Below are 10,057 nucleotides of genomic sequence, written 5' to 3'. Positions count from 1 at the left end.
TTATACATAATTATATATGTATACGGGCCTAACGGGCCGGGCTTTTGTGGGCGGGCCGGGTCGGGCTTTAATGGGCTTAATCGGGCCGGGCTTCAAACACCCAAGCTCAAGCCCAGCCCAAGCCCAAGCGGGCCGGGCCCTCTTAAAGCCCATAACAGGCCGGGCCCTCTTAAAGCCCATAACGGGCCGAACGGGGCTTTTTTTCGATGGGCCGGGCGGGCCCCCATAGGCCCATGAGCCCGCGGGCCAAATGATGAGGCCTACTCACAAGTCTCCCTCCACTTTTTAAACAAAAAATTATTGGGTAGACACTAGGATTTGGGGAAGCAAAATGATGCGATATCGAAATTTTTAACGCCTTCTCCAACCATTTTGCTTCTAAACTCAAACTTCCTCTAGATAACTATTTGGGTTTTGCTCGGATTCAAACTGTTTTTCCCCTAGCCCTCCAAAATCAAATTTTAAGTCCATAACTGCATTAAATTGTTTAAGAATGATTTAAGTCCTTTTTTTTCATGGATAACTTTTCTTCATTTAATCTTTTTAAATAACTTCATAATTTAATTTTTGAGATATTTAGTTATATAACCATTCTTAGCACTAGTGATATAGATAAACCCTACACCTTTTAATTTCTATAAACAAACAAAAAAAAACCCAAAAAATAACAGTTGACCCTATTGAATTTAATTTTCATTATTAAAGTACTTTGATGCCGAGTGTTTTGGGTTTTTCTTATGAGGTTTTGGAGTTGAGCTTGGTGAAAGAAATCGATGGCAGTTTTGAAATTTATTGGAAGTTTGAAGCCTCTTTGTTATGTTGTAAATGGGCTTTGGGTGTGTTTTTAAAGTCCCTTTCGTGTATGATTTTTTTAATAATTTGAGCTCCTATATTGGGTATAATAGTGAATCACCTTTAATTTTTTGAACAATTTGGCCTAAAAAAATTAAAATTTCACAAATATAATTTTATTCGAAAAGAAAACACACAACATAATTGAAACATATATAAAAGGAGAATTGAAACAACTGTCGACCTCATTCACTATCTCCAAAGCTCCTCCAAAGGTGATTGTTCAAATCATGTCGGAGACTCTGATGCACATGTGGAGATCGAACTCTATTATGACGAATCATGAAATCTGAGAGAGTCTGCCTATCTTGGTGGTACTCATATGTAATGTTTGCCTCCGGCTCATATTGTCTTGCTCTGGGCCTCCTGGATCATTGTGGACACGTATCCTCATCATCATATTCCTTGTCAACATATTCGTACTCATCCTCCACAATCATGTTGTGCAAAATTATACACGTTATCATCATTGAGTGGAGGTTATCCTTGCACAACAAACATATAGGGCACCGATAAATAGCTCATCCAGCCTGTAGTATTCCAAATGCTTTTTCAAAATCCTTCCTGTATGCTTCTTGTATTTGTCCAAAAAGCCAATTCTTTGAGCTATTAGGAGAAGAAATGGTCTTCACCAAAGTAGCCCAACGTGGGTTTTTTAATGGCAAAAGATTTTTTTTTTTTTTGTTGTTGCCATAATCTGGGCAAAAGTTGGCTATGCAATAGGGATAGCCAATGGGATCATAGATGACCTCCCAAGACATCAGTGTGTGAATAAGTCTCCCTCCTCTTCTTAAACAAAATATTATTAGGTACATACTTCGATTTAGGGAAGCAAAATGATGCGATATCAAAATTGTAAGCCCATCTTCAACAGTGGACAAAATCTTCATATTTAGCCTTTTAACACCCAAAATCCATCTCCAGAAAGTGGGCTAAATGGGCCATGTCACTGCACCAAACCCAATCAACAGGCTAAAATGGCCAAATGTGGCATGATTCTTGGAGGATGACGACACAGATATTGACCGTCGGTAGAATCTCCTCCAACGAAATGCTCTCAATGATCTCGGTCGAGAAGTTCTCCCTCTGCAAAAACCCCTGGCAAGGCTCATCCAGAACCTCTGGCTCGGCTTTGGAAGTAGGCTCGTTTTCCGATGATGGTAGTGGCTGTGACTTCGTACGATGCATCATTGGAGATGGCTACTTCTGGTAGAGGAAGGCTGAGACCGGAGAGCAAAGGAGGCAATTCTCTCTGTCTGGTTCTTCCTTCTTTGCCATAGCTCTCTCTCGTTAAGGTCGTACTTGGGCGGGCGTTGAATTGTATTGATTTCGATGTATTTATGTTTATGCAATTTCTTCTTCTTGTTGAATAATTGTGTAGTTTGATGAGAGTTGGAAAATGATGCATAGGATAGGAGTAAAGTTCTAACTTTTTTATTCAATTTTGATCGGTGGTTGATGTGCAGAGTGTTGGGGGTATGATTTGGACTGGGAAGAGAGTTTGCATTATGTGACCTTGCACTGTAGCATTTGTGTGGGTTGATGGACAACTAAGGATTGGATGCTGAGAAGCTGAGGTTGTGATGCTATTCAGGCATAACAGCTGGGTTTTGCGGTAATCAAAATGAGGGGAGTTCTTCGACATTTGCTTTGGTGGTGAGGTATTTTTAAATTGACCTATTTATGTATAACTCTAGAGCATGAGGGATTTGTTACAAAAGTTGCGCTAATCAGTGTTGAAATGATTTTTTTTAAAAAGTTGGTTGTATATATTAATATTGTGTAACTGAATAAATATCACAAAAACAAGTTTGGTATAATATTAATGGTTTGTGAATGATATTTCATGCTTCATCCTTTGTGGGTCAAGGTTCGAGTCTTAGAAATTATACAAAATCTTCTATTTTTTTAGGGTGAATAAAAGGCAACGAAGATGGGCAACGTTGGTGGTGGTTGAGGAGGCGGGCCGGAAGATGGATTGCCAAAGATGGACATGTGGCATAGTGTGCTTGACTTTGAAGGAATGACATTGTGTAGCCGCAATATATATATATATATATATATATATAGTGAGCTTCAATTGAGGGATCTCTCAAATAAGTTTATTTGAGGGACATCCTTGTTGGGTTCACCATACCTTGTATTTCATTAATCCAAACGTCAATTTTGTAGATATTCATTCAAAGATCATATGTACAAAAAATCACTTGAATCCGATATCATTTTATCACTCAATTAAATTATTGAAATTTTATTACTTTCTTGAAGCATCGTGTTCATTGATTTTGTTGGATATTAGATGCCTAAATGGTTTCCGATTAATCTAATTTTTTGCAAGGATGACCTAAGACTTAAAAAATAAATGGTTTCGATTGTTGAAATTGTTTTTGTAGGGTACCCTAAAGGGTGTCCTTCAAATAAAATTAATTGATGGATCCTTCAATAGAAAGGAACTGTATATATATAGTTATTCTCTCATTCGAACGTCCGTACGTTATATATTATCATGCAGACGCCATTCTAAACTTCGAGGAAATAATGGAGGGGTAGTAGAAAATACATGGCGTTCGCATGGTAATAACATCTGAATGTCAGCATAGAGAATTTCTGTATATATATATACCTAAAAAATTCCTAAATTTTTTCTATAAATACCAACCTCATTTCTACATAATTTCCCACTTTTTTTTTTTCATCCTTCTATGTGATTTTCAAAAAAAAAATTCTTACTATTTTCATAATTCTTCATAATTTCTCACAATTTTAAATAAGGTCTAAAGTAGTACTTCAATTAAATTATTCAATTTATTTAAAGAATATAATAAAAACCAATAAAATATTGAGGGATCTATGATTTATCCCTGCACTGCTGGAGACGGTAAAAATATAGTACATCACTATTCTTTACTATAAATGGTAGGCTAAATTTTATGGGTGGGCTATATTTAGCCCTCCACTATTGGAGATGACCTAAGAGGATTGCTTACCTAAAAATTGTAATTCCTCTGCAAGGCCATCTCCAGTCATAAGGCTAAATGCAGTTTAGGGCTATAATTTTAGCTTTCCAAAATATTAATTTTCTAAAGAATAGTGTAGGGCTAAATGTTTTCATCTCCAGCCATGTAGGGCTATATTTTAAGGTCGTCCATATTTTATTATTTTGAGAAAAACTATGGTAAAACAATCATACATTCCACTACAATGTGAATAACAAAATAAGTAAAGAGAATAAAATTGTAGGAAATGGTTGAATGAAATGAGTGGGGAAAACATTTGACAAAAAAACGAGAGGGAAAAGTTGTGAATAAATAGAGAATTTAAATACATGTAAAAGGTTAAAAGAAACAAAAATAATAATAATAACGACTAGCATACGTCAACATGCCTTTAATATCAACCTTTGGATCGCAGTTGCACAAAATGTTCCCCTTCTCACGCCCACGCATGATACTTTCTCGTATTTGGGCAACACATGTGTTGGGTTCACACAAAAATTTGGCCTGGGCTACAAGTGGCTTGGGAGGATGGCTAAAGGACTAAATATAGCCCTCAAAATTTGGCCAAATTTTTTTTGGCCCATAACTGAAGATGAATTTTGCATGTTTTGAGGGCTACATATGGTCTATGGCCGTGGCTGGAGATGGCCTAACAAAAAAATTGTAATTCCTCTCCTAAGGCCCAGTTTGGGATTGCTGTCACTTTAAAACAAAAAGTTGTTTCTGCTGTGCTTTGAAAATAATTAGCTGTAAAGTAAAGCAGCTCCATGTTTGGTAAACAATATTTTTAAAGTACTGTTAGTACAAAAAGCAGTGTTAAAATCGTTTGGTAAATTTTAATATAAAATTGTTGTAACTGTGAATAATGACTAAAATAGACATGATGTTAAAAGTGTTATGTACTAATCATGTGGTGGTAGTGGTGGTGATGAAGTGGAGGTTGTGGTGGTGATGAAGGTGGAGTTGGTGGTCGTGGTAGTGGTGGTGGTAGGATGGCGGTTGTGGAGGTGGTGGTGGTGATGGTGGTGGCAATGTCAGTGTTGTGGTGGTGGTGGTGTTGCTTGTGGAGGTGGCGGTGGATGTGGAGGTTTCAGAGGAGGTGGTGGTAGTGGTGGTTGAGGCGGAGTTGGAGGTGGAGGAAATGGTGGTGGAGGTGGTGGAGGAGGATGAGGAGGAGGAGGATGTGGTGGAGGTGGTGGTGGTGGGGGTGACGATGGTTGTGGAGACGGTGGTTGTGGAGGTAGTGAATGTGGTGGTGCAAGTGGTGGTGCAAGTGGTGGAGTTAGACGTGAAAGTGGAGGTGGTGTCATTTTTCAAAAGGCAAAACGTCACTTTTGGTCCCTTTGGTTTACCATTTTTACTACTAAGGTCCATGTGGTTTTAATTTGATCATTATTGCCCTGTGGTTTTCAATTTAAGTAATTTAAGTCCAATATCCAATTTTTTGTCAAATTATGTTAACAGAGGTTACTTGTTGAGGGGCATTTAAGTCCAAAAACAAGAAAGACTTTTTTTTAAAAGAGATATTTAGTCAAATACCCATTTTTAGCACTAAAACTATAAATAAACCCCACACCATTTAATTTCTATAAACAAACCCAAAAAATACCCAAAAAATGACAATTGGCCCTATTGAATTTAATTTTGATTATTAAATTACTTTGATGTCCTAATGAGTATTTTGGGCTTGTTTATATGTTTTGGGGTTGGGTTTGTTTTGAGAAATCAATGGCAGTTTTGTAATTTAAAAGAAGTTAAAAGTCTTTTTATTATGTTATAAATGAGTTTTGGGTGTGTTTCTAAAGTACATTTCATATGGGGTATTTTTATAATTTGGGCTCCTATATTGGGTATATTAGTGAATCTCCCTTTTTAAAAAAGGAAGAAAAATATAAGGGGAAGAGAAGCTGTCAGCCACACCCACCCCCACCACCACACGCCAACCACCACACACGCCCCAATCTCCCTCACCCAGTAAACTCCACCACCTCGATCTTGATGCCATTGCAGAACTTGGCTACTATTCCAAGGTCTCGGAGCCACCAGGGAAGTCGGAGACTACTATTTGGCACTGGACTTCTTCTATTTCGTTGTCGTTTTGATCATGCTCTTCAATTTGTTGGTGGGGCTGTGATGGGTTCGTCTCTTTTTCTTTGATTACGTTGTGAAGCTTCCGACTTTTTGACATGAGAGGAAACTGAGGGCACTTCAATCGGTGACTTTTGTATTCTTTTGCCATTTATTTGTTGTTTTGTATTCATCCAGTTTTGTTGGCTTGGTTGCATGATTTTAACATCTCTTTTCAATCTATTTAGTGCAAAAGAGCTTTATGATGTATGGGATGGGAGACATGTGATTTGTACAAACATGAGACTCGGAGAGAAAAGCCATGGATATATGACCCATATGGATTGTTTGGCTGTTGTTGTTGTGATATTCTCTGAGGAACAAACAATTCATCAAAGAGTTTTTTTTTTGGGTTAACCAAGAGAAAGAATGAGTACTGAAAGAGAAATGAGAGATTGGAATCCAAAAAAAGAAAAACGAGAAGGGAGAGAGATGGCAGTGGTGGAGTTGTACCGGGTTGAGGAGATGGCGGAGAGTGTGGTGGTTGACGTGTGGGCCAATGGCGAAGCCAGAATTTCAAGTATGTGGGGCCTCTTACAAATTATAAAGAATCAACATATTCTTACTTACAATACATACGAAAAATAGTATATATAAATTACATATGTTAAGAATTATATTACTTATTGGTTGAAATAATAATTGTCCTCAACAAAGGGATAGAAAAATACATTCTAAGCAAGAAAAATTGCAAGAGATAGACAAATAGTAGCGATTTAGCAAATATCTTTAAAGCTTTTCCCTCATTAAACCCAATAGAAAGAAAAAAAAATCAAAATTTCACAAACTAAAAAAAACCTTAGGTCCCTTCATGCATTCATATCATACATGAAAAAATGTTTTATGTAAAAATATTGACTAAGTATGAAACATAGTTTTTCGGAATAATCATTTTCTCAAGATAATTTTTGGCGGCTTTTATTCCTTACACATCAAATAAGAAAACTTGATTTTATGGGATTTTAGTATGAAGTATATATTGACTTAATGAGCCATCATTTTTAGCCTAAATCGTATTTTGCACTAAAACCAAATTTTCATATTTTGATTTGGTGGGAATTTGATTTTCTAGTATTTTTATTTGAATCCAAATAGGGAGTACTTCCTTATTTACATTGTAAACTTAAGTAAATGGAGTAATATAAAAATAAATAAAAGTAAAAGGAGAAAAACATTTACTTAAATGTTGAAAATGAAAATAAGGTAATCTATACACCTAGAGTGCACCATTATCAGTTGAGTAAATGGGAAATTTGAAGCACTTCCTTGTGCCTTAATAGGTCCTCCACAACACTTGTTGATACATATCAAAACGTAAAGTATTTGAAATAATATACATATACAAATACATAAAGTATATTACTTTTACTTTTACTTGTTGGTCCCAGTTTGGCTCCGCCCCTGGTGTGGGCTGGTTGTGTGGCTGACGGGTTCTCTTCCCCAATCTTTTACTTTTTTTTTCCTTTTAATCTCTTTCTTATTTTTGGACTTAAATGCCCTTCAACAAGTAATAGCAGTTAACCTAACTTGACAGAAATTGGAGATTGGACTTGAATTGCTTAAATTGAAAACCACAGGTGCAAAAATGATCAAATTGAAACCATAGGAACCTTAGTGGTAAAAGTGATGAACTAGAGAGACCAAAAGTGACGTTTTTCCTTTTTAAAATGAATGATAGTAACTGAAAAAATTCATTAAATGTTTATCTATACTTCTTTTGAAAGCAAATTTTGAAAAGCAAATCAAAGTCTGCTTTTAAAAACTAATGTAAAAAAGTCACCGCTTTTAAAATAATCAAAATATTTTATTTTGACGAAAAACTAAAAATCCCAAACGGGGCCTAAAAATTATTAATTGGCCCCATTAAGTCCTAAAAATCTGCGGGACCATGTCGCATAGGATTAAAAATTGGAACCTCACAACACAATGCTTGCTTTGATTTTTATTTGTAACTTTGACCTCAACTATAAAACTAGAATATTCAACAACAATAAAACTATGTTATTTTTATTAAGTAGTGGGGCAAAGCCCCAAGAAACAGACTACACACTAGTCTAAACAAACCAGTCTAGAATGAACAATTCAAGCAAATCATCAACAAAATAAACACTTAAATGAACAATTCAAGCAAATCATCAACAAAATAAACACTTAACCAACTAGGGGCATGCTTAAACATGCACAGCCCAAGATCCACTTGATAACTCCAATTAGCCAATTGGTCAGCAACACCATTCTTCTCACGAAAAACATGTTGAAGGGCACAACTGGGAAATTGCTGCATAAGGTCACCACAGCTCCAAACCAAAGCATCTAAGGGATGCAAAAGCAAGCATAGAAGAATTCTAACAGAGATTGACTGCAGTAGCTGAGTCCATTTCAATAATGAGACTACTGATGCCTTTCTCAATAATTATTTAGCGCTTTTCTGATATTCAACTTGAATCCAACTTTTTAAACTCCAAAATAAAGAAAACCAATTTAGTAGCCCTATTTTTAAAAACTCAAACTCAAGAACAACTGAAAAACACCCCAATTATTAAAAACAAAAATATCTGTTTTTATTTTTATTTTTACAACCCACAAGTTCTCAAATTTTTAAGATTTGAAAATAGTTTTCAAGTTGCATACCAAACAGTTTTTGAATCTTAAAAATAAGTTTAAGAAATCCTTGTTTTTAAGAAAAATCAAAATTTTTGACTTCCTTTTTAAATAAGATACCAAACGCCACCTTATATTTTTTACCCTATTCAAATGTAGAGTAAACGGTGTGTGAGCAGTGCGACATAAGTGTAGATGTCCTTGGCCAAGTGGAACTTGTACATCACTAGTAAGCCAAAGACTAGTAAGCCGAAGAAGCCAAAGACTAGTAATCCGGAGACCAGAGAGAACCGTCGATACGATATTGTCTCCGTTCTGTATTGCATAGTATTTTGATAACCATATTCATGACGACGTGCCGATCTACGTGAAATTATGTTGCTACCATAAATTCCCTCGTCTTCCTCCTTTCTCTTCTCATATCCAACAACACCACCGTTGCCGTCGTTGCCTCCACCTTCGGTCTTTACCACACGCCTCGTAGGCTTTGGAAAGTCCCGCTCCGAAACCACCGTCCTCCACGGAGCCTACACAAACCCATGACCCGTTTAATTAATAAAAGCGATTAAATTTTGAAACATAAAAAAAATAAAATTTTTTGAGGCAGGTGAACAAGACTGGCGCACGTTTGGAACCAGTGAGCACTACACACACCTCATTGGGTTTTTCGTCGTTGTCTGTTTTCTCACGCTGCTTTTTCTTGGTGTCGTTGGCGTCGTCTTTGTTGACTTCGTTGTCCTTTTTGGGCTGGGTTGAGACGAGGTGGACCTTTTTGGGCTCGTCTCTCACCTTTATGATGTCCACTTTTCCGACCACCTTCAGCTTGTTCGCTTGGCCCTCAGATTTCACCGACTCAGCGCCTGTGTTGCATATATAATACACACAACTTAAAAACCGTCCCAGAAATTAAACAAAAAGTAGAAACAGAGCATAATCTGAATCAAATTCCTTTGGAATATTACTTTTTCCATGCACCAAAATAGAGAAAATAAGAAGACAATTTCATGAGGAGTAAAGGGAGATCAGAATCTGTGAAGACAAAATTTGAAGGAAATCTGATAAACTGGGTTGAATGATTTTACCTTGAAAAGATTTGACCCATTTGACAAACTTAGAGGCGATGGGGCCGTCCTCCTTCTTCTTCTCACCCCCGTCGTTGTTCTTGTTCTTGTTCTCGACGCCATTGTTATTGTTCTTCTGCATGAAACCCAAAAACAAACACCAAAACCCATTACTCAAACACAAACCTATCAAGCAAACGCAAGCATATAGAGAGAAAATAAGGGCTAAACCAAACGATAGAGAATCAGAGGCGGATGAATTGGGTCTCACCTTCGCCATTGTGAGTTTTTTGGCTGATGTATGTGTAATTTGTGAGTTGAGAGTAGGAAACGTGGTGAGGGTAGTGGATACTTAAAGCCGAGTGAGTTACAGGGTCAGTTGTTGTGTGACGCCGGAGGTAGGTTCACTTCCTCAACCGG

The 10,057-nt window shown here is 36.8% G+C and overlaps 1 protein-coding gene and 1 long non-coding RNA gene across 2 annotated transcripts; one reads left to right on the top strand and one right to left on the bottom strand.

Moving 5' to 3' along the window:
• The first annotated feature begins 1,467 nt into the window (after nt 1–1,467).
• Nucleotides 1,468–3,111, top strand: LOC110770351 (uncharacterized). The gene is made up of 3 exons (XR_002528733.2): nt 1,468–2,147; nt 2,319–2,513; nt 2,765–3,111. It is a non-coding gene; the product is annotated as an uncharacterized LOC110770351 (long non-coding RNA).
• Nucleotides 3,112–8,145: 5,034 nt separating this feature from the next.
• LOC148296327 (uncharacterized) lies at nt 8,146–10,057 on the bottom strand. Its single transcript, XM_088248278.1, has 4 exons — nt 9,909–10,057; nt 9,659–9,773; nt 9,231–9,436; nt 8,146–9,103 (listed from the first exon to the last, which is right to left on the bottom strand). The coding sequence occupies exons 1-4, from the start codon at nt 9,915–9,917 to the stop codon at nt 8,726–8,728; spliced, it is 708 nt and encodes a 235-aa protein (XP_088104404.1). The 5' UTR covers nt 9,918–10,057; the 3' UTR covers nt 8,146–8,725.

Source organism: Prunus avium, chromosome 2 (assembly GCF_965620075.1).
Source record: "Prunus avium chromosome 2, drPruAviu1.hap1.1, whole genome shotgun sequence".
NCBI lineage: Eukaryota > Viridiplantae > Streptophyta > Magnoliopsida > Rosales > Rosaceae > Prunus > Prunus avium.
This window is presented reverse-complemented; position numbering and strand designations above follow the sequence as displayed.

Bases quoted from the DNA above. Each gene is read 5' to 3' on its own strand.
- LOC148296327 (XM_088248278.1), bottom strand. The intron at 9,437-9,658 runs GTAAAATCATTC...TATGCAACACAG, and splicing joins ATGGGTCAAATCTTTTCAAG to GCGCTGAGTCGGTGAAATCT. The intron at 9,104-9,230 runs GTGTGTGTAGTG...GGGTTTGTGTAG, and splicing joins ACGACGAAAAACCCAATGAG to GCTCCGTGGAGGACGGTGGT.